A 25353-nucleotide genomic window follows, 5' to 3' on the forward strand; every position below is an offset into this window, starting at 1 on the left:
GGTGCCTCATGCCTGTATTCCTAACTACTCAGGAGGCTGAGATCTGAGAATCACAGTTCCAAGCCACCCCAGGCAGGAAAGTCTGAGACTCCAATTAACTGCCCAGGTAGTAGAATGCTAGCCTTGAGAAAAAAAAAAAATAGCTTAGGGACAGTGCCCAGGCCCTGAGTCAAGTCTCAGGACCAGCACAAAAACAAATAATTAAAAGCCAGAGGATGAAAATAAGTTACTTGTTGGCAGGATAATGCAGTTTTAGGATGCAAGTCAAGAAAATACGCTATGTTGTACAAGTTCCATAGTAATGAGCTCAGTACTACTGTGCATCGGCAGCAGACAATCTGGGTAGGGAAGATATCTGCCACCTTGGAACATAGACTAGCACAGTGGTAAATCATGGCTCCTGCAGCCTGTTGCTTAACCTTTAATCCTGGTTGCACAGTTTACTTTGTGTGTGCAACCATGGCAAGTTAGCTGTAACCTCTCTGAGTGTCAGGGAACATAGTTTCTAGTGTAATTATATACTTTTTCTGTAAGTTAATAGATAAAAAGTGTTTACAACAGTGTTTGAGTCAATAAGTCTTTAACAGTATTTGCTATTTTGAGGGGCAGAAATTCATCCTGGAAAGATTTAGGAGAATTGATTTAGTTTTGTTGAAGATCTTCCATGTGGAAGTGGGCAGTAACAGCTATTTAGAAATGGAAAATGTTTGTTTTTGAGACAGGGCCTTGCTATGTAGATCATGAATTTCATGTTGGTGATCCTCTTGCCTCTGCCTCTTGACTGCTGGCATGGTGGCATTACAGAAAGATACCACTCTCACGGCTGAGACTTCTAAGAAGTAGTAAATTCTAGGTTACTAGGAGTAATCCTGAGTCTGGTTGGTCACTGATTAATAGTATTTTTTACCTCTGAGGAATTTTATTCTGGAGAAGCACTGTTTTATATGGTAAAATAATGTCTTTTGAGGTATGGCATTTCCATGCCCAATGTCTCTCCTTTGGTAGGTCTTACATTCCTTTTTTTACAGAGGAATTTCCTGTTAAAAATATTATTCCTTTTGGGGCTGGGAAAGTGGCTCAGCAGTAGAGTGCTTGCCTCGCATACATGAGGCCCTGGGTTCAATTCCTTAGCACCACATAAACAGAAAATGCTGGAAGTGGCGCTGTGGCTCAAGTGATAGAGCTCTAGCCTTGAGCTGAAGAGCTGAGGGACAGTACCCAGGCCTAGAGTTCAAGCCCCACGACTGACACCCCCCCAAAAAAAAAAATTGTTCCTTTTTCCTGACTTTGTACTTTTGCCTGTGTCTCTCTTGACCACAGTCATTCTGTCTGTATAAATTAGGAACATAATGTATTTTATCCTTTGTAAGAGTTTAGCATATAGACAGTATAATTGAGGCATGTTGCAAGTGAGTATAGATGGTCATTTTTGCTGAAATTTAAACAATCAAGATTGCTGTCCATAGAATTCATATTAATTAAAAAATTTACTTTATTCCATGCCTCTTGGAGCCACTGTGTATTTGGCCTTGGGTCCTGTTTCAAGTTATCTTAAGTTGACCAAAAGCCCAAATCTACTATCATCATGGCTACTTCTCTTACCTCAGCTGGTGCTCAACTAGCTTGTTCTATCCAAGGCACAGTAACTTTCGTTGGTTTCTAACATGAATGTTGCTTTCTCTACTTCTTAAGTTCTTGTTGTCTTAGGACATGTCCTATTATGTGCTTTTTTGAAACCTTGTAGCTCTGTGCTTGTTAATTCAAATCTGTTAGACCCATCTGGTTTTTGGTCTTAAGCTCTGCCCCTAATAAATTGTATGTTGGAATAGTTTTCTTCTTTCTTTTTTCTTTTTTTTTTTTGTCGGTTGTGGGGCTTGAACTCTGGGCCTGGGCAGTGTCCCTCACTCTTAGCTCAGGTAAGTGCTCTACGACTTGAGCCGCAGTGCCACTTCCTGTTTTCTGGTGGTTTATTGGAGATAAGAGTCTCATGGACTTTCCTGCCTGGGCTGGCTTTGAACTACAATCCTCAGATGTAAGCCTCCTGAGTAGCTAGGATTACAGGCATGAGCCACCAGCGCCTGGCTCTTGTTAGATTTCTAAAAGTGCAGCTGATCAAAAGTACTTTTTAGTAGTTTCCACATCAGGGATTCATAAACATTTAAACTTAAAGGCTTTTTCCCCCCATTTTTTCCATTAACTGAGTTATATTGCTTTTTATTTATTTATTTTTTTGTCGGTTGTGGGGCTTGAACTCTGGGCCTGGGTGCTGTCCCTTAGCTCTTCAGCTCAAGGCGAGCACTCTACCACTTGAGCTACAGCGCCACTTCTGGTTTTCTGGTGGTTTATTGGAGATAGGAGTCTCACAGTCTCTCCTGCCCGGGCTGGCTCTGAACCACGATGCTCAGATCTCAGCCTCCTGAGTAGCTAGGATTGCAGGCGTGAGCCACCAGCACCCGGCTATATTGCTTTTTATAAAGAACTCTTCGTTAAATTTCTAAATCTGAGCCGGAGCCAGTGGCGCATGTCTGTAATTCTGATTACTCAGGAAGCTGAGATCTAAGGATTATAGTTTAGCAAATCCAAAAGACTTTTATTTCCATTTAGCCAGCAAAAAGCTAGAAATGGAGCTGTGGCTCAAGTGGTAGCATGCCAGCCTAGAGTGAAGAAAGCTAAAGCAAAGGTGTCAGGCCCTTAGTTTTAGCTCCAGTTACTAACTCTAATGGTTTGCCAGAGTTATTGGGTTCAGTCCCCAGTACCCACAAACAAGTATAGAAAAGTAAATAGATTTTTAAAAAATTAAGATTTCAGGGGGCCGGGAAGGTGGCTCAGTGGTACAGTGCTTGTCTTGCAAACATGAGGCCTTGGGTTCAATTCCTCAGAACCACATAAGCAGAAAAAAAACGGAAGCTGAAGAGCTGAGGGACAGTGCCCAGGTGCTGACAGTGCCCACGACTGACAAAAAAATAAAAAATAAAAAATTAAGATTTCAGTAAATTATTCTCAATACATTAATTGTGAAGTTTGGTTTAAAAAAATTCAACCTTCTGATTTGAGAATGAGTATACATTGTACTGTACAGCAAATGCCTCTCCAACCTTCGAAAATTGGAGGAGTGGAAGCACTGCTGAGGAAAATTAGTTTAAATTTGACAAGTATTCATTGAATCCCTCCTCCAGTCAATGAGCAAAAACCTTTCTCAGCAACAAATTACATGTGTCTGAATTCTTCAGCCAGTTAGTATTCACACATGTTGTCCTTTACCTCCTAAAAATCACAGTCACTATTAGGGTAGGTCATATTGTCAAGAGTGTATGATACTTCTTTTCAGTCTTCTTATGAAAGGTAAGACAATGTAATTACTACTCTCAGACTGAGCATTTTCATGTTTTAATTTTGCCTCTTGAGGGTTTGGGACATACTCTTCACAGCTAGTGAACCCAATTGGATTTGACTTCACTATGACACTATGACATTCTTCAATCTCCTTAGTTGCTTCATAGATGAAATTGATTTTTTTTTTTTGTTATGAATTCTGGGCCTGGGTGCTATCCCTCAGCTCTTATATTACCTCAGGGCTAGCACTCTACCACTTGAGGCACAGAGCCACTTCCAACTTTTTCTGCTTATGTGATGCTGAGGAATCGAACCCAGGGCCTCATGCATGCAAGGCAAGCACTCTACCACTGAGCCAACTTCCCAGCCCAATGAAACTGATTTTAACTCCAAGCATTCAGTCATTGAAAGTTTCTTGTAGCTTTAAGTTGAATATTTTTTTGTTTTAACATTTTTAATGGGGCTCAGCATGTTGATTTAGCTTTACATGAGGATCTCTAAGAGATTCTAAAAGGACATGATAAAAGAACCGTTTCTCTGTAGAATGAAAGTGTAAACACAGGTGAATGTGTAAATAAGTATCTTCTTTTCCCTAGAGAACCTCCTTTCCACTTGACCAGAAGAGGATGGGGTGAGTTTCCTGTCAGAGTTCAAGTTCACTTTAAGGACAGCCAGAACAAGCGGATAGATATCATACATAATCTGAAGGTATTGTAACAAAGCATTGCTCCAAAAAAAGTGAAGCATCTTCCTTCACCAGCTGTTTACTAAAAAAAGGTAGTGTAGGTTTGCAGAGGGAATTGGCCAAGAAGAGTGGCAAGATAATCTTTTGAACATGTTTTGCTCAGTGCTATACTTCTCTAATATTGGAAGGTTGGAGAGGCAGTTGCAGTACAGTACAATGTATATTCATTCTTAAATCAGAAGATTGAAGTTTTTAAAACCAAACCTCACAATGTATTACTTGAGAATAAGTTAACTGAAATCTTTATTTTTTTTTAAATCTGTTTACTTTTCTGTAAAATAAGTCAAGTATTTTGGTGAGGACTTGGATTCAATTCTCAACGCTGCAAAATAAATAAACAACCAGCCATGCAATTACCACTCCCCCCCTTAACACACACAATGAAGCAAATCTTTGCCTGTAATCCAAACTATTTCACAAATTCTACATTCCATTCTTGTAAATCATTTTGTAACGTGTTTTTCAGTATGTGGGGAAGACCCACTAGAGTATATGAAAAGCAGAGCTTAAGCCATATGTGTATAGGACTAAGGGGATAGCTCAGTGGTGGAATGCTTACTTAGCATATACAAGGTCCTGGATTCTATCACCAATGCTACAAAAAACATAGAACTGGGGTTTGGCATGGGGTAGAGCAATTGCCTAGCACGTAGAATTGGTTATCATGTAAAATTGAATGTTTAGCACTGCTAAATAAGCAAAAACAAAAGTACTGAAGTAATGATCTTATAGACAATTTCCTCACAAGGAAAAAAAGCCGTATTTTTTGTTTGATGCTTTTGCACAATAAATATATGTAATCTTTATAGTTAGAAGACAGAGGTGTGTGTGTGTGTGTGTGTGTGTGTGTGTGTGTGTGTTCATGCACGTGTGGCCTGGTTGTGTGTGTGTGTGTGTGTGTGTGTGTGTGTGTTCATGCACGTGTGGCCTGGTTGTTCAGAGGTTCTTTTCTTCTAGGCTAACCCTCTACTACTTGAGCCAGAGCTCCACTTCCAGCTTTTTGGGGAAATAATAGTCTCTAGCTTTCCTGCCCAGGCTGGCTTTGAACCTCACATCTCAGCCCCCTAATTAGCTAGGATTACAGGTATGAGCCACCTGGGCTCAGCTAAGATTATTTTTTAAAACATTCTTCTAGTCAGTCTTCCTAGTATAGGGGTAAGGAACCAAAGGGCCATTTGGATTTTCCCCCCATGGTTCTAAGACTTGAATTAAGGTCTTGCTCACTTGATTGGTGCTTTACCACTTGAGCCATGCTTTTTGCTGCCTACTGAGAGTCTTGAGGACTTTTCTGCCCAGGCTTCAGATCTTAATTTCAGATAGCAGCTTCCTAATTAGCTAGGATTATAAGCATGAGCCAGCAGTGCCCGTTTCCTTTTGGATAATCTTATGACTTGATTCTTGGGCCATACAAATTATCAATCATACAAAAGGATATCATCAGCTTCATAGGCTGTCCAAGGTTCATCTGAGAGAGCCTATGAAACTTGATGAGAAACATATGATTCTGTCCCTAGCATGTGCCAAATGATTTCTCAGGCCTTGTTGTTTATCATGTTCTCATTAATGGCTCCCCAAATAGAACTAAATAAAGTTGAGTACATCTGTAGAGTTTCTTTTTCTTTGTTTTATAAATATACCTTCAAATATACCTCTTTACAAATGAAACCCTGGCACATACTGAAATGTTTCCTCCATGCAGTTTACATGATCACTGCCTGTACGTTGTGTCACACTGAATCCAGTCCTTGCTTCTAAAATAAAGGGAATCATTTGAAGTTCTTACAGATGGAATTTGAAAGTATATGGAATTTGAGACAGGAGGACTGGGAGTTTAAGGTCAGCCCTGGCAGAATTAGTGAGACCCATATCTCAAAACCAGAAGAACTGTAGGCATTGCTCAAGTGGCAGAATACTTAAACCACAAGACTCAGGGTTAAATCCCTAATGCTGAAAAAGAAAGAAAGATAGAGGTGAAGAGGGGAGGAGAGGAAGAGAAACAGAATAATTTATTATTTCATTTTGTAGTGACTAAACACCTGTATGTTGGCCCTATTTTTATTTTTACTGAAGTATCATCACTTTCCCTGTCATATCTGTGTTCTCAAAGCCATCTTTGTTTCTTCCCTTTTCTAAACATTTGTGTAGTTGAAGACCATTATTTTTTCCTAATCTTTCCTATGGGCCCATCATTGCAAGTCTGCTATCCATTCTTCAGACCACCTTTACGTCAGTCGACCTAAAATAGCAGAATTATTATTCTATTCCTCTCTTGGAAAACTGAATTGAATTTCTGCTACTCATGTTTCAGCTTCCCTTCTCAGTTTAGGAATCTTCCTGGTTTGACTCAATATACTTTACCTATATATACATCTTGCACTAATTGCCTGCATGAGCATTCTGCTCTAGCCTTGGCATTCCAAGTGCCTTGGACCTTCTTCCCTTGTCTTATTCATACTTTTTCCTCCATCCCAGAGCTTGTTAGAATTTTTTCCATTTTTCAGGTTCTTATATACTTTTCTTGGCTATTAAAGTCCATAGTGATCTCTGTACTCTGAAATTCTGCAGTGAATAGCAATGTAATTTAATACTGTAAATACATTAGCTATTAAATATTCTTATGTTTTAGTATTATATGAAATTTAATTTTCTCAGAATGTATGAAATTCCCATATCCAGCATCCCTGACAGTTATTTGACCTCACCTGAGGTTACCTGAGCTGTTACCACAGAGACAGTACTTCCCAAGATCCAGTTAGTAAATAAGTTTTTAGAAAGTTCTTTAATAAAAGTTCTTTAATAAAGTGACTGATACCTGTAATACTGGATAGCTGCCCAAGAGGCAGAGATTTGGAAAATCACAGTTCAAAGCCAGCCTGGACGGGAAAGTCTGGGAGACTTCCATCTCCAATATAATTAGCAAAAAGCCAGACTCGAAGTGTAGCTCAAGTGTTGAACCAGCTGAAACAACCTAAGCAAGAGAGAACTCAGGACGGGGTGGGGGGGGGAGAACTTTGATCTTTTTCAGTTTGACCCTAAAGTAATATAGAACAATATTGTTTTATAAGAACCTAAAATTTGGGTCTGGGACGGTGGCTCAGTGGTAGAGTGCTTGCCTTGCATGCCTGAGGCCCTGGGTTCAATTCCTCAGCCCCACATAAGCAAAAAGAAAAAAGCTGGAAGTGGTGCTGTGACTCAAGTGGTAGAGTTGCTAGCCTTGAGCTGAAAAGCTGAGGGACAGCACTCATGCCCAGAGTTCAGGCCCCACGACCGGATGAAAAAAAAAAAAGAACCTAAAATTTATTTTTTATTACTATTTTTCTTGCTGATACCAGACTTGAATTCAGCATCTTGAGCTCTTGCTCAGCGTTTTTGTTTTGTTCTGTACCAGTCTTGGGGCTTGAACTGAGGACTTGGGTACAGAGCTTTTTTGTGCGCACAGCTAGCACTCCTTCTCAGTTAAGCCACTGTTGTACTTCAAATTTTTTGTTTGGTTAATTGGAGATACAGAGTCTATTGGACTTCCTTATCTGGCCTGCTTTGAACTGTACTCTTTAGATCTCAGCCTCTTGAGTAGCCAGGATTATAGGTGTGAGCCACTAATGGCTGGCTTGCTCAGCTTTTTTACTCCCAGCTAGCACTCTACCACATAGGTCAAACCTCTGCTTCCAGCTTTTTGCTTGTTAAATGGAGATAAAGAAGTCTTGGATTTGTCTGGTCATGTTAGTTTTGAACCTTGATAATTAGATCTCAGCCTCTCAACCTCTGAGAGTAGCTAGGATTATATATGTATAAGCCATCAGCATTTGCTAGAAACCAAAAATTTGGTGATAGCCTTCATAGAAATTGTAAGTCATTTCTCCTCCAGGTAAAATTTGCTTCTACAACATTTTTTGTTCTTCTCCCTCCCTCTACCTTCCTTCCGCCTTGGTGCCATTACTGGGACTTAAACTTGGGCCTGAGTGCTCTTCCTTAGATTTTTTTTTTTCTTCTTTTTCTTCTTCCTTAGATTTTTCACTCAAGGCTAGTACTTGGTCTTTTGAGCCATAGCTCCACTTCCAGGTTTTGGTGGTTAATTGGAGATATGAGTCTTTGTCTTTTGAGCCATAGCTCCACTTCCAGGTTTTGGTGGTTAATTGGAGATATGAGTCTCATGGACTTTCCTGCCCTGGTTGCCTTCTAACTGCAGTTCTCAGATTTCAACTTTATGTGAAGCTGGAATTATGGCATGTTCCCAGCACCTGGCTCTGTGTCATTACTTGTATGCCTTTTTTTTCTAATTTCTCTTCTTTCTGGTAACTGTTTTATTTTGTCAGAATCCCTCTTAAAATTTGGTTTTAAGGACTAGGAAGGTGGCTCAGTGGTAAAGCGCTTGCTTTGCATGCCAGAGGCCCTGGGTTCGATTCCTCAGCACCACATAAGCAAAAAGAAAAAATCGGGAAGTGGCGCTGTGGCTCAAGTGGTGGAGCGCTAGCCTTGAGCTGAAGAGCTGAGGGACAGCGCGCAGGCCCCACGACCGAACTCAAAAAAAAAAAAAAAAAATTTGGTTTTAAGAATGAAACATATATCCTGGCACCAGTGGCTCACACCTGTAATCCTAGCTACTCAGGAGGCTGAGATCCAAGGATCACGGTTCAAAGCCAGCCCAAGTCAGCCCAGGCAGGAAAGTCCATGAGACTTTTATTTTTATCTCCAGTAAACCACTCAGAAAACCAGAAGTAGTGCTGTGGCTCAGGTGGTAGAACACTAGGCTTGAGCTGAAGAGCTAAGGGACAGCATCCAGGCTCAGCGTTCAAGCCCCACAACTGACCAAAAAAAAAGAATGAAGCATATGCTATTATAGATGAAAGAAAGACCATTATTTCTTGATTCTGGAAATTAGGAAAATGAATGTAGCCTAAAATTATCCATGGCTTTTTAGCAATACTACTTTTACCTACAGTTTAAGTACTAAACTCCAGATCTGTTCAGTAGAGCTATTAATCTACCTTATATTGCTTTTATTTCCTGAACACTAAAATTTCAGGACTGGTGGAATTGCCCTCCCTATGTTCTTGACATCTCCCTCCTAAAAGCCTTTAAAATCTTGTTTTTATTAACCTACCTTTGGCTTCATTTTTCTCTTTTCTTTTCTGCCTAACTTAGTCATATTCCTGTTGTCTTACTGTGCAATGATTATACCAAAAAGCTGTCAATTTTGGGGGGAGGGGTCAGTCATGGGGCTTGAACTCTGGGCCTGGGTGCTCTTTGAGCTCTTCAACTCAAGGCAAGCACTCTACCACATGATCTCAGCCTCTTGAGTAGTTAGGATTACAGGCATGAGCCACCAGTCACAATTTTTTAATGGTAGGATATAAATCGAAATGCGTGGATTTCACTTCCAGGTTATTGTAAACTCTTTTATTTGTATTAACTTCCAAAGGACTCATGGGGTGGCTTAAGTGCTGTAGAACTTTTGCCTAACAAACTCAAGTCGATTTCAATCCCTGATACTGCCTAAATAAATAAATCAGAGCTCCCAGTGCCATTAGGATTTGGAAATTTGACTCAAGTGCTAGAGCATGAGCCCTGAGCCACAAAGCCAAGTGAAAGCACAAGGCCCTGAGTTCTATCCCCAATACTGGTACAAACAAAACAAAAACACCTGATGTTACACTAATTTTCCTTCAGTTTATGCTCTATTCTTCAAATATTTGTTTCATGATGCTAATCCATTTGAATTAATTAGGATTGCTTTTACTTCTCCTTTACAATATAGTGTTTGGTAACTAAATCTCAGTGTGTTAATTGTATTACCCTATTACATGTGTATTTCTATTTTCTTTTTTTTTTTTGCAACAAATTAAAAAACTTCTTGCTCCTATTTCTGGAATTCATTTCTACATGTATATTTCTGTAACGTGGCATTTAAAATACTTTTTGCAGTTTTTGTAAACACATCTTAGTATCTTAATAATGCTTCATAGATTGATCGTCCATGATTCATTTAACCATTACTCTTTACTGAATATTTATGTTGGTTTTAGTTTGTAATATAAATAATGCTGAACCAATAAACATCTTTTGTGTAAAACTTTATTAAGATTGCCCTTGGGATAGTTTTTTTTAAGTGTATAATTAAAGATATAATAACTATATGTCTCCACTTGATTTTTATTTTATTCAGATTTTTATTGAAGCTGGTAGTTTACATTATAAAAAAAAGTAGATTCCTTGGTATGAAAGCTTACAGTTTTAGATAAGATTTTATCTAGGATTTATAAGGGAATGCAGAGTAATACAATATTCTCCCTTTTCTTTCAATAGCTGGATAGAACTTACACAGGCTTGCAGACCCTCGGAGCAGAGACAGTAAGTATTTTTCCCTCATAGTATTTGGAAACAGGTAACATAAAAAAAAGATACACCTTTTTTTCCATTTGAGGGTTTTATTTTGAGAAAGAGTTTCACTATATAGCTTATGCTGGCCTCAAACTCAAGATCCTCCTGCCCAGACTCTCCAAGTATTGGCAAAATGTTGGGATTACAGGTATAGAGTAGCATGTGTCAGAATCCCCTTAATACTATTTGAATGTGAGTGTATAAATAGTTGTACAAATGTCTTTTTTCAGTTATATTTCAATATCCAGAAGTGGCGTTGCTAAATCATATATGTGTGGTCTGGATATTATTGAGGAACCACCACAGTGTTTTTCATGGCAGCTATGCCATTTTATTTACTCTGTACTGTAGGGTCCAGTTTATTCTTGTCTTTATCAAGACTTAGTATTTTGTCTTTTAAAAAATCTGTAGGTAAGCTGGGTGCCGGTGGTTCACACCTGTAATCTTAGCTACCAGGAGGCTGAGATCTGAGGATCAGGGTTCAAAGCCAGCCCGGGCAGGAAAAGTCCATTAGACTCTTATCTCCAATAAACTACCAGAAAACTGGAAGTGGTGCTGAGGCTCAACTGGTAGAGTGCTCACCTTGAGCTAAAGAGCTGAGGGACAGGGCCCAGGCCTAGATCAAGCCCCACGACCAACAACAACAACAACAACAAAAATTCTATAGACAGCTATTCTAATGGTTGTGCAATTATACCTTTAAGTTTTGATTTGCATTTATGTAACTGATGTTGAACCTTTTTTTTTTTAAATGAGCTTATTGGCTTTTATTTTGTTTTCTTTGGGGGGAGCTACTCAAGCTATTTGTCTATTTTTTCCTCTAGGTTTTGTTGTTGTTATTTGAGTTTCAGAAGTTTTTCAATATTCTCGATATTAATCCCTGATATGATTTACAATTATTCCCATTTTGGGATTCATTTCTGCTTTTTATTCTATTGATTATTTCCTTTGATGCACAAAAGCTTTTAGTTTGATATAGTTTCATTTGATTTTTTTTGTCATGAGACGTTTCCCCTGTGCTTTCTTCTACAAGTTTTATTATTTTAGTTTTTACTTTTAGATTTTTATTTATTTTTAATTTTTAATTTTTGTCGGTCATGGGGCTTGAACTCTGGGCCTGGGCACTGTCCTTCAGCTCTTCAGCTCAAGGCTAGTGCTCTACCACTTGAACCACAGTGCCACTTCTGGTTTTCTGGTGTTAATGGACTTTTCCTGCCCAGGCTAGCTTTGAGGCATGATTCTCAGATCTTAGCCTCCTGAGTAGCTAGGATTACAGGCATGGGCCACCGGTACCCAGCGACTTTCAGATTTTTGATTAATTTTTAGTTAATTTGTATATAGTGCAAGACTCCCAACTGCATTTGCAGGTGGTTCCATAATTGAATACTCTTGACACTTTTGCTGAATGTCACAGGATCATACATGGCATGGTTTATTTTGATCTATTGGTATATGTATTTCATATCACAATTGCCATTAAAATCACATAGCTATTTAAATCTTTCTCAGTCTAGAGAAATTGTATTGCATCAGAAGAAACATATTGAGCACCTTCTATATACTATGCACTATTCCAAGATACTAGAAATACAGAAATGAATAATTTTTTTGTATGTGAGTGTCAGTCATGGGGCTTGAACTCTGGGCCTGGGTGTTGTCCCTCAGCTCTTCAGCTCAAGGCTTACACTCTACCACTTGAGCCACAACCCCACTTCCAGTTTTCTGAGTGGTTTATTGGAGATAAGAATCTTATGGACTTTCCTGCCTGGGCTTTTAGATTTTTATTTATTTATTTTTTAATTTTTAATTTTTGTCTGGCATGGGGCTTTGAACCGTGATCCTCAGCTCTCAGCCTCTTGAGTAGCTAGTATTAAAGCAGTGAGCCACCAGTGCCCAGCTTGAATAATTTTTTAACATCAAAGAGTTACATTCTTAGTGGCTTTTCATAAGAGAAAAATACACAGTAAACACAAAGCAGATGAGATGATTTTAGTTACACTACACTGGGGACATGAGATTGTATAAGCTAAGATACTCAGCAAAGGTCTCTCTGAGAAAATAACCCAATTGAGATCTCCTGGTGGAATGGAACATGCATGATGTAAAGAATAGAAACAGCAAGTGGAACAACAGCATCTATTTCACTGCGGTCCAACTTTTAAGAGAAAACAAAGGCTGTATTCTAGGAAAATCTTTTTATTATTGAGATTGAAATTGCCTTGAGATGTGGCAAGAAATTTCTCAGATCTCATTCTGGGTCAGGACTTGAGTTTTCTGTTAACGTGGGTGATAGTCTCATGAGCCCAATTGTTGCAATTGTGTAGGTAGTGGATGTTGAACTCCATCGGCATTCTCTTGGAGAAGACTACATTTATCCTCAGTCCTCCGAATCAGACATCTCTGATGCCCCTCCATCTTTACCTTTGACCATTCCAGCCCCCGTGAAAGCTTCCTCACCAATAAAGCAGTCCCTTGAGCCAGTAGCTGATGCCTCTGTGGAGAAAGGTAATGCAGTATTTTTCCTTTTATGGAGTTATTCTCTGGGCAGTTTCTCATTTGTGCAATATGATACTGAATTTTTGCCTTCAGCAATCTAAAATATGCTGAAAATAAATTTTTATTGAATAGGCATGTTGCCTTTCCCATACAGATATTACAAAAATAGCTGAGTAAATGCTCTTACAAAATGTAGACATTACAAAAAACACCAGATTTTTTTTTTTCCTTTGCTGAAGAATTTCTAGTTAAACTGATCGTGTGAATAGGAGACCTGAATATTAAATATCTAGTTTTATTAAAAATAAAATAATCCTTGGCATAAATTTTGACCATGACATTTTCCATTTAATAAAAACATAAATTTATAAATAAGTTCACATTTTGTAATCCCATTTTTTATTCTGTCTTTTTCTTTGTGTGTGTGTGCGCGCGTGCGTGCGCGTGTGCGCGTGCGTGCATGTCTGCGCGTGCTTGAACTCAGGTTTCAAGTGCTGTCCCTGAGATTTTGTGCACAAGATTAGCACTGTACTACTTGAATCACAGCTCCACTTTTATCACGTATATAATCATATACAATATAAAAATGATTCTAAATATTTCTTTTATAAGAACTTCTTAATTTATAAGGTCTCAATTTTTATTTACTTTTTTGGGAGAGGGTGCTGGTTCTGATGCTTGGACTCAGGACCTGAGCAGTGTCCATGAACTTTTTTGTTCAAGGCTAGTGTTCTACCACTTGAACAGCACAACTTCCTGCTTTTTGGTAGTTAGAGTAGAGTCTTAATGACTTTACTGCCTAGGTAGGCTTTGAACTGTGATTCTCAGATCTCAGCTTCCTGAGTAGCTGGAATTAATAGGCATGAGCCATTGGTACCTGGCTTTTAATCTCATTTCTTTTTAGATTTCAGGTACATTCTCTTTATAGGCATTAATAAGCTAGGATTTTGTAGCCAGGCACTGGTGGTTCAAACCTGTAATCCTAGCTACTCTGGAAGCTGAGATCTGAGTATCAAAGTTTGAAGCCAGCCCTAGCAGGAAAGTCTGTGAGACTCTTATCTCAAGTTAATCACCAAAAAGCTGTAAATGGAGCTGTTGTGGTTCAAGTGGTAGAGTTTTAGTCTTGTGTGCAAAAGCTGAAGGACTGAATCTAAGCCCTAAGTTCTAGCTCTAGGACTGGCACAAAAAAAAAAAAATCATTGTTAGATTTTGAGTTTTTCCTTATTTGTTATTTAAAAAATGGAGGATCATATGAATGTATGTTCCTTTTATATTTTATTTGGCTTTAAAAGTTAATGTTTAAAAGTTAATATTTGTTTTCTGCCAAATTAAAAAAGTACAACAGTTGTTTTTATAGCTAGTAATTGAGATGAGTATTGACTGTAATATTATGTAGTATAATATACTTAATATAAATATATCATAAATAATATATTTTTTCCCCACAGTGGTAAAGTTCTGTTGTTTCATTGATTGATGACTATTTGCTTATTAAATTCTAAACAGGATTCCTCGCCAACATTGAAGCTGAGAGACCTGCTACATTTTATTCTTTATCATCTTCATTGGAAAGAACACCCACCAAAGTGACAACAGCCCAGAAAGTTACCTTTTGTTCTCATGGCAATTCTGCTTTCCAGCCAATAGCATCAAGCTGCAAAATTGTGCCACAAAGCCAGGTTCCTAATCCTGAATCACCTGGAAAATCTTTCCAACCTATCACCATGAGCTGTAAGATTGTGTCAGGTATGTGAGAAGATGTGTTGAAGATATATGTGAAGTTAGCTGGATGTTACAATTGTTGGAGTGTTGGGCTAGTGGTGTGATTCAAGTTTTAGAGTGCCTACCCAGTAACACAAGGCACTGAATTCAATTGAAGTACCTTGTAAAAACAAAAACAAAACATTATTGGAAGTCAAAGCAGTGGTTTTGTTTTGTTTTAATATGGATTCATTAGTTGTAAGAGAAGGGCTGGTCATTGTGACATTTCCCTCCACCTGTTACCATCCCTTACTACATTACCCCTTCTTAAAATCATTTCAACATGTCTTATTGTTTTCTTTTTATACATAAGTAATGTTGTAGTTGTTTTGTTTTTCTGACACTGGAACCCAAACTTTGCAACATCCAGGCAGAGAGAGCACTTCTATGCAGCTATTAAAGAAAGAAAGAAAACGGGAGTCTTTGCTGTTCAAGTAGACAAATAAGCAGAAATATATCTAAACCTTTGTACTTAAGGAAAGATCAAGAACCCAGTTTTACCTGCCAGTTAGAATTTTGATCTTATTGTTTCAGAGGGGAATAGTCTGAACATGTAAATTGGTTTGAAGTTGAGAGATTGATTTGAAGTTGAGAAATTCAGATGACAAATTTCAGTGAGGCAATTGAAGGTGTTTAGCCATACCTGAGTAGCTTTTGAGAATGTTTTGTGGGAATATGAATCTTTCTAGATTGTGCCTGTGCCCTAGTATAGTGACAGAGATTTTTCTTGAGTCTGGTGCATTTTGCATTTTTCCACCAAATTTTTCAGTGGGTTTAGTCACAATTTTAGTATTTTTGTGTATAATTAGTGTTATAACGACCTGCCTGTGACAGTTACAGTTTATCTAGTAGTTGTACCTTGTTGTGCTCTTTTAAATGTAAGGTACATTCTAGGAGATCTGGTTAAAATGCAGGTTTATATTCAGTAGGCCTGGGGTGAACCTAAGAATCTATTTCTAGTTAGTCTCTAGTGATGCTGATGCTCTTGATCCAGGAATCAGGTGCAAAGTGAGGCATGCTACTCTATAGCACTAGCTGTGCTGCTGCTGCTCTGTGCCTGAAGCATACAGACCCAGCCTCTCTTTCATTTGTCACCTTTATCGTTGATGTCTTTTTTTTTTTTTTTGCCAGTCCTGGGGCTTAAACTGAGGGCCTGAGCACTGTCCCTGAGTTTTTTAGCATTGCTAGTGCTCTACCACTTTGAGCTACAGTGCCACTTCCAGTTTTCTGGTGGTTTATTGGAGATAGGAGTCCGAGTCTGGCTTCAAACCATGGTTCTCAGATCTTCATCTCCTGAGTAGCTAGGATTACAGGGTGAGCTACCGGTTCACGAGTAGACTATATGAATTTTGTTTCTGTTCTCTTTTTAATGAATAAAGGTTCTCCAATATCAACTCCAAGTCCATCACCACTGCCTCGAACCCCAACCTCCACTCCAGTCCATGTGAAGCAAGGCACGACCAGCTCTGTTATAAGTAATCCTTACATTATCATGGATAAGCCTGGGCAGGTTATTGGGGCCTCTACTACAAGTACAGGTAAGTATTTGGTCAGTATTTGTGTAGTCCAAATGATTTGATGTTTTATTAAAGTGAAATCCAAGCATAACTATGTAACTGTATAATAGGAGATTTGTGCAAGAGGAGAATGAAAACTATCTCTGAACAAGATTATATAGAGCGTAACATTGAGGACTGGGAGCATATCTAAAGTGGTTGTATAGTGCTTGCTAGCAAAGTACAGGGTTTAAGTTCAAAACCCACTACCACCACAAGACAAAAAACTTATAAAATTAATGTAGGTAGTGCTTCTTTGAGGGAAAAATTACTCTTTGTAAAAGTTACCATTTTTAGGAATTAAATCCCATAATTAATTTTCCTTTAAAGAAATAGTTGGGGGGTGGGAAGGTGGCTTAGTTGTAGAATGCTTGCCTAGCATTCATGAAGCCCTGGGTTCGATTCCTCAGTACTACATAAACAGAAAAGGCCAGAATTGGTGCTGTGGCTCAAGTGGTAGAATGTTAGCCTTGAAGACAGAGAGGCTCAGGGGTAGTGCCCAGGCCCTGAGTTAAAGCCTCAGGACTGGCAAAAAAAAAAAAAAGGCAAGGTGGGGGCGGGGAGAGGGAAGAGAATCCTAATAGGAAGACTAAGTCTCCTATGTCATCTCCTTTGTCTTCACAGCCCTATACAACTACTTAGTGCTGTTTGGGGTTGTTTGCTTTAATATTTTTTTCACAAATAATGTAATTTGCCCCATCATTTAACCTGTATTTAGATTCATAAATGTAATTTTCCCCTGATTAAGGGAAATAGTGAAAAAAGAAAAAAAATTATTGTAAGATCATGAGGCTGGTTTCCCTTTCTTCTTCCTTTTTTGCTATGAGGGATTGAACCCAGGGAGGAGGTCCTTGTGTTTGCTAGGATAGTTGCTGTGCTTGAGCTGTGTATGCCCTCCTCTCAAGAGACCTTTTTTGACTTGTTGGAATTGATACATACTAATAGATGTTTTCAGAATTGTTTTTTGTTTGGTTATTTGATTTTAAAGTTAAGCACTTTAACATGGTTTATGTGGAACTCCTTTAAAAAAAAAAACAGCTTTTTGGGTTTCCCTAGTAGCTTTTTGAATATGTTTAGGATGTCAAATAGAGGTCATTGAAGTTTTGGAAAAGCATAGAGATAAGTTTTGTTAGGTGGAATAGGTGATTAAATCTTGATTTACGCATGATTTGCTATTACTACTGATAAAGTAAATCATATTGATCACATTCTAAAATATGGCCAGATGAACTGAAATGTGAAATGTTTCACATGGGCAATGTTAGATGATGTGTCTAACCTAATGGGACTATACTATAGGAGTTAAATTCACTTGAATGTGTGCATTTTGGCCCAATACCATTATGTTACATTGTATCTTACTGTATTAGGGAATAGAGTATATAATGTGTACCATATTTTTCTTCTTTTTGTCTTTACTAGCCTCTTATCCCTTCTTAAGCTGAGTATGTGAACAGTTTTGTAGAGATAAAGACCATAAAAGTGCTTTTTCTGTTTGTTTCAGGGTTGCAAGTTTTCAACCCTTAAAAAACAAATAGTGGAGCAGGGTGCCAGTGGCTCACATCTGTAATCTTAGTTTCTCAGAAGGCTGAGATCTCAGATCATGGTTCAAAGCTATTTGGGCAGGGAAGTCTATGAGATTTTATCTCCAATAAACTACTCAGAAAAAGCTAGAAGTAGTGTGAAGTCTCAAGTGGTAGGGCACCAGCTTTGAGCAAAAAGAAGCTAAGGGATAGCACTTAGTCTCTGAGTTCAAGCCCCAGGATCAGCACCAAAAAAAAAAAAAAAAATAGTGGCAAAGAGAGCAGAATAGTAGAAAATATTATTCAAATTATATTTTATTCCAATATTCAACTATATTTTATAAATTTACTTAGTTTGTACTAAATTTTAAAATCTGCCTTGTTCATCAGGAAGTCCTACAAACAAGCTCTCTACGACTTCTCAGGTCCCTCAAGGAACAGCTTCCCCTATCCCCAAAATTCATGGAAATAGTTTTATAACATCTACTGTCAAGGTAAGACCCTTAACTGCATTTTTTGTGTTTTGTTAGTTTCTAAAAACAGTATGCAAAGCATTGGCAAGAGTGTGTGAGTTGATGATGCAGATTTCATAAAGTGAACTTTTTCATTAGGAAGTATCTTGAGAGGCATCTACTCCTGATTCTACCATTTCACTTTGCCTTTTCTATAGGTAGGCAATGCTTCTTAGTGCTTCTATCAGATGATCACCAGCATCAGGTTGGAAACTTAGAATAGTGAGAATGTGGCCTCATTTATTTATGTACTGGAGGTAACTGTTAGAAATATTTCTTTTCTTTTCTTTTCTTTTTTTTTTTTTTTGGTCACTCGTGGGGCCTGAACTCTGGGCCTGGGTGCTGTCCCTCAGCTCTTCAGCTCAAGGCTTGCACTCTACCACTTGAGCCACAGCGCCACTTCTGGCTTTTTCTGCTTATGTGGTGCTGAGGAATCGAACCCAGGGCCTCATGCATGCAAGGCAAGCACTCTACCACTGAGCCACCTTCCCAGCCCCTAGAAATATTTCTTTATAAAATGTTAACTTATATCATGACTCGTGTTTCCTATATTTGTATACCCAAGTAAAAATATATTTCCTTTTCCATGTTAGCCCTTTAGTTACTTGCATATTTATATTGTTAAGTACTAGAGGTTGAACTCAGGGCTTCATGCCAATTGGCTTCTTGCTGGCAGTCAACCGCTTGAGCCATACCTCTAGCCCCACTTACTGCTGGTTAATTGGATGGAGATGGAGTCTCAAACTATTCTGCCCCTCAGTTAGCTTTGAACTGCAGTCCTCCAGGTCTCATCCTCCTTAGTAGCTAGAACTACTGGCATAAGCCACCATACCACCTTAATAATTCTTTTATGTTGGTTGTGGGGCTTCAAATCAGAGCTTGGGTGCTGTCCCTGAACTCAAGGTTGGTATTCTACCACTTTGTGCCACAGCTCCACGTCTGGTTTTCTAGTGGTTAATTGGAGATAAGAGTCTCGCAGACTTTCCTGCTTGGGCTGGCTTTGAACCATAATCTTTAAATCTTAGCCTCCTGAATAGCTAGGATTATAGGTGTGAGCTACCAGAACCTGGGGTAATAATTCTTAACTATAACCCCCCCCCCCCCCCCCCAAAATAGTTCTTCAAAACTTGAAATTCTAGTTGAGTGCTGATGGCACATGCTTATAAGCCTACCTACTCAGGAGGCTGAGGTAAGCTTCAAAGCCAGCCCAGGCAGGAAAGTCTGTTAAACTCTTTATCTCCAATTAACCATCAAAAGGCTTAGAAGAAGAGTTATAGTTCAAGTAGTAGAGAGCTAACCTTTAGCCAAAAAAAGCTGAGGGATGTGATTTATGTAACTGTAACTCCTCTATACAACACTTTTTTAATAACAGTTTTTAAAAAAAACAAACTCAAGGACAGTGCCCAGGCCTTGAGTTCAAGGTCCACCCACCAAAAAAAAAAGTTTGAGGGGATTCTAAATATAATTCGTTTAATTCAGATCAGATTGCTAAATGCTTGCCATTTGGCAAAGACATTTCCCTGCTGTTTGTTTCACTGTATATCTTTTTTGTTGTGAGTGCCATCAATTGAAGCCTTTGAGATATAAACTGCTCTCTGAGGAACCCCGAGAATGGATATATCTTTTCTCTTGTACAACTAATGCTAATCATAGCATTTCTTATTTAGATGCTAGATGGTTTTGAACTTCATTAGTTTCCTGGTCCAAAGTGTGGTTTTCCTATACAAATACAGTAAATGAATACTGTTACATGAGTGAATTGTAGCAGTTTCTTTGAAGATTTTACTTTTGCAGTGTTGTTTTTTAAATTCTTGATGATCTTTTAATTCCATGCTCAAGAAGTGTTCTTTGTTTCTTGCTCCCAAATTTAATTAGGACAAATTGCCTCTGAAATTTACATTTTGTCTTTATGATCTAGAGGCATACCAACTATAGTGGTTGTTTAAATTTTATTTTTTAATTTAAATAGTTGTATAAAGGGGTCACTTTCTGAGTATATTGCATCTTGGTCAGTGTCACTCCTTTCATCGTTTTCCCTATAGTGGATCTGAATTGGCCTTGTTGTCTTTGCATATGCTAATTTAAGTTATTTTTGTAACAGGTTTGTTTTAATTATGTGACTAAACTATCTGAAATCACCCATTTTAACCAGATTGACTGTACAATTGTTTTTACTTACATAGCAGGAAGATTCTTTGTTCGCATCCATGCCACCTCTTTGCCCAATTGGGAGTCACCCTAAGGTTCAAAGTCCCAAACCCTATAACTGGAGGACTTGGAGCTTTTACAAAAGTGAGTATATATTTCATTGTCCCACAAGTTCATGTGGTCCTGTTAATAATCTTCCTCCTTTTCCTTTTCCTTCTCTTTTTCTTCTTTTCTTCACTGGGGCTTGAACTTAGGACCTCGAGCTCTTGGCTTTTTTGCTCAAGGCTGATATTCTACCCACATGAATCATACCTGTACTTCCAGTTTTTGGGTGCTTAAATAGAGCTAAGAGTCTCACAGACATTTCTGCTTGGAGTGGCTTTGAACCTTGATCTCAGACCTTAGCCTCATGAGTAGTTAAAATTACAGGTGTGAGCCTCTCATGCCAGGCCATAATACTTCCTTTGGTGTGTTGAGTTGCTTAAGATGACCTCTGCAACATATACTATGTTTCAACTCAGATCATTCACTAAACTGAGACATGCACTTTTTGGAGATCACAACTATGTCTTTTTTCTTTCTGTTTCCATTTGCCATCAATCTCTCAAGTGACAGAAGCACAAGATCCAGCCCAGATCTTATATTTAGTCTCTACTTTCGCTGTTACAGAATATATTTAGACAATTTTGCTATATTCCTGTGAAGTCATTCTTTATACACCAATTTTATTCATTAATTCTTTTTTTTTGGGGGGGGGGGGGGGGGGAGGGGTCCGGTCGTGGGCCTGAACTCTGGGCCTGGGCGCTGTCCCTCAGCTCTTCAGCTCAAGGCTAGCGCTCTACCACTTGAGCCACAGCGCCACTTCCAGCTTTTTTTCTGTTTATTTATGTGGTGCTGAGGAATGGAACCCAGGGCTTCAGGCATGCAAGGCAAGCGCTCTACCACTGAGCCACCTTCCCAGCCCCTTATTCATTAATTCTTATAAATAGGTTCTGATTCTAGTAGTAATTTTCTCTCTAATGTAGAATACTTACTCAGTGTTATTGTTATATTTATTGCAAGGTGATCATCAAACAGGAACCTGGGGAAGCTTCCCATGTGCCCTCAACAGGAGCTGTCAGCCAGTCACCACTTCCTCAGTATGTGACTGTGAAAGGAGGTCACATGATAGCTGTGTCCCCTCAAAAACAGGTTATAAGTGCTGGAGAAGGAACTACCCAGTCACCGAAGATTCAGCCATCCAAGGTTTGGTTGGGTAGGGATATAGGAAGGTCAATGTGTAAATGCTTGTTGTTTGTCTAAATAGCCAACAAGTGCTAAAAAGATTGAGGGTGTGAGGGTTGCTGAGTCCATCCAGATCTGTGGATAACAACCCATTTGGAAAAGCCAGTCAAGTAATGTTAAAACTCTATAGTCCTTAGCATCCCAACAAGAGGGGATGTCTAGGAAGACTCCAAGAAGCAAATGGATTCTGTGTCTTCTCTCTGTTAATGAATGACCAACTTCAAGGACGTGTCTTTCCATCAGATTCAAATCTAAGATGGGGGTTACTATTTCACTTTTTTTCTGACAGTGAAGTGCTATAGTTTATACACCAAGCTCTGTTTGGTGAATAATTAATTCCTAGCTCTTTGGAGGGTTTATTTTCCTTATTGTTTGGAGCTACTGGAAGAAGTAATGTATTGGGAGATCTATAATGTACGTAGATCCAATTAGCAATTATTTTAGTGTTTATGTGTTCCAGGTTCATATTTATACATAACCTTTAATTTTCCCACTACTCTGGAAGGTGATATTTTCACTCCCATTTTATGAACAAGAAAACGGTGGCTCGGAGAGGTAGCGTCCTTGAGCTAATAAATAACAGGGTCCTTAACCCGGGTCTGCCAACTCAAGACTTCTAATTCTAGAACTGGTGTGAATTTATGATCAATTGTCTCTAACTTAAGCATATTTTTAGACCATCCAGAGTAAAATTAGCTCAGCATTTGAAATTATTAGGAAGGCTTTGTGTCCTTTTTTTGAACTTAGAAGCTAGCCTGTGTAGGGAGAGCGATTTTTTTTTTTTTTTAGAGGAATACTCTAAAACTAGAAAATACTTAAGAAAATTTGTGTTTGTTTAAATAGAAAGATAAGGATTGATATAAAAAGTCTTAACATTTACAGCTGGCTCTAAAATCTGCAAAATTGTGTGGTCAGGCCCATCTGCTGATATAAAAAGTACTAAAGGCAGATGTCGTGGTGCATGTCTGTAATTCTAGCACTTGGGAGGGTGAGGCAGGAGGATTGTGAGTTGGAGCCCTAATGGGTTATGGTGTGAGTCCATAAACAACAATAAACTAAAATAATAAAAGTATTGATAACTAGGGTCTGAATCTTCTCTAGGGCCATAAGAATCTGGATATTTAATTAGCTTTCCTCATTTTCATAGGCAAATTTAGAAACCATGGAGCTACAGCATCAAATTGAACTTAGGGTTTCTATAGCCAAAAATTAGAAATTCTCATTTGTATCCCAATGCTAGCTTGTGTTGTTTAGTATTCTGTTACAGTAAATCCGTTGTTATCATGTGAACTTCTATTCATACTGTCTTAATCTATTTTGCTTCATCTAGAGATATGTGGTGTTATTGATTCAGGTTTTGAATCAGTCTGGCATTGCTATTAATGCTAAGAAGATCTGGGATAGGTTACTTCCCATTTTTTTGCCACTGCATTTTACCAGTCCATTCATCAGTAATCCTGATTGTCTCATCCAATTGATACTTATTTTGGTAATATAGGACTAAGATAAAATAGTTGGATTCATGTTAGTTGGATTTATGGCCAGAAGTAGCCTTCAGAGTACCCAAAAAGAAGAGCCAAGCAGAGCAATAATTGCAAAGCAGCAGCAGAGCATGAGAAAAGTCACTGTTTATCCAGGGCACTTAGTACATGTTTCAGGCTTGAGATAGGTAGCTGTCTACAAATACAGGCTGTCTCTGGCTATTGCAGAAGTGCATTCCTAGAAACCACCCAAAAACAGAAGGGTGGAAAAAGTGGTAGTTTTCCTTCCATTCAATCTTGGCCCAACAGAAGCATAGCTTTTAAAGAAAATTAAAGTAGAATTGAGGAGTTACCTTTAACATAAAAGGGAAGTCATAAAATGACTGAGCCATAAATTAATTTGTTGCAAGTCTTACTAGCTACTCATTACTTCTGACTTGGGCAGGTGATTACTTAATCTCTCTAAACCCTAGTCAGTTTGTCTGCCCCCCACCCCTTCTCTCTCTTTCTTTCTTTTTTATCTGGTGAAAGGGAATATAGCCAGGCGCTGCTGGTGGCTCACACCTGTATTCCTGGCTTCTCAGGAGGCTGAGATCTGAGGATTGTGGTTTGAAGCCAGCTCGGGCAGAAAACTCCATGAGACTTTTATCTGCAGTAAACTACTCAGAAAAAGTTGGAAGTAGCCTGATACTCAATTGTTAGGGCATTAGCCTAGGCCACCAAGAGGCTCAGGAACAATACCCAGGCCCTGAGTTCAAGCCCCAGGACTGGCAAAAAAAGAAGAAAAAGAAGAAAGGGAATAGTATGACCTGTCTTTCAGGTATCTTGGAGAGGGCAAGATCATGGTCTATGAAGAACCTAGTAGAGGGCCCATGCTCTTAAGTAAATAGAAACTAATGTGAGTAATCATGTATATACACATGTGCCACTACCACAAATAGTATTGAACACAAGTGGCTATAGTTTTTAATGTCTCAAGGGAAAATTGCACACACAGAATTTTTCACCTTAACGCTGCTAAACTTTGATTTGCCAAGGTATTCATACAACCCAAGGAAGGAAGAAATAGAAACACTAGATCAAGGTATACATCACGTTTTTTTTCCAGTTCTAAGGCTTGAACTCAAGACCTGGGCACTGTCTCTGAGCCTTTGTGCTCAGTAGTGCTTTTATCACTTGAACCACAGCACCACTTCTGGCTTTTGTTGTGATTATTGGAGATTAGTCTTACTGACTTTCCTGACCCGGGCTGGCTTCTAACTGTGATCCTCAGATCTCAGCCTTCTGAGTAGCTAGGATTACAGGTGTGAAACATTTATAACCAATATAGAACAAAGTATCTGCTCTGTAGGGCTGCAAATCTGGCTTAGTGGTAGAGTGCTTGCCTAGCAAGCATGAAGCCCTAGGTTCAGTTCCTCAGTACCATGTAAAAAGGAAAAGCCAGAAATGGCACTGTGGCTCAAGTGGTAGAGTGCTAGCCTTGAGCAAAAGAAGCTCAGGGACAGTGCCCAGGTCCTGAGTACAAGCCTGGGAGTGGCATAAAGAAACCAGAAGAGTATCTGCTTTGTAGAACTAGGGGAAATTGACAAGAACCAGAGAAGAATGTAGAAGGAGAAGAGGAGTTGGTCCATGAGTTCAGGTTCTAGGCTAAATGGATTCAAAACAAAACAAAAAAACTAATTTGCCAGGCGCTAGTGGCTCACGCCTGTAATACTAGTTACTCAGGAGGCTGAGATCTGAGGATCACTGTTTAAAGCAGGAAAGTCAATAAGACTGTAATCTCCAATAATCACTGAAAAAAGACTCTTATCTCCAATTAACCACCGGAAAACTGGAAGTGGCGCTGTGGCTTAAGTGGTTGTGTGCTAGCACCCAGGCCCAGAGGTCAAGCCCTACTACTGACAAAAAAAAGACACAAAAACAAAAGAACCCACTAATTTGGGGTTACATTGTCCCATTTCTCTTTGTGGTATCCAGATTCAGTTGTGAATTATTTTTCCTGATAGAACTCAGAATTTCTCATTTTCAGTGTTCTAAAATGGGAGGAAGCATTCATGTTGAAGTGGTTTATTAGTTCTGCTAGTAAAGGTTGCCCTCCTGTGCTCAACTAAGAAACCCATATTTTATTAGGCTCTT

At 38.8% G+C, this 25353-nt stretch overlaps 1 protein-coding gene across 1 annotated transcript in view; it reads left to right on the forward strand.

Annotated features, from left to right (window-relative positions):
* Window positions 1–25353, forward strand: part of Yeats2 (YEATS domain containing 2) — a 96009-nt gene that overhangs the window by 28276 nt on the left and 42380 nt on the right. Inside the window, 9 exon segments of the mRNA XM_042699638.1 lie at window positions 3930–4041; window positions 10382–10426; window positions 12781–12961; window positions 14459–14698; window positions 16093–16251; window positions 18183–18286; window positions 20488–20562; window positions 20564–20596; window positions 21515–21697. Coding sequence (XP_042555572.1) covers window positions 3930–4041; window positions 10382–10426; window positions 12781–12961; window positions 14459–14698; window positions 16093–16251; window positions 18183–18286; window positions 20488–20562; window positions 20564–20596; window positions 21515–21697 — 1132 coding nt within the window.

This window comes from Dipodomys spectabilis, unplaced genomic scaffold (genome assembly GCF_019054845.1).
Source record: "Dipodomys spectabilis isolate Male_0828 unplaced genomic scaffold, ASM1905484v1 ptg000260l, whole genome shotgun sequence".
In the NCBI taxonomy this organism is placed as follows: domain Eukaryota; kingdom Metazoa; phylum Chordata; class Mammalia; order Rodentia; family Heteromyidae; genus Dipodomys; species Dipodomys spectabilis.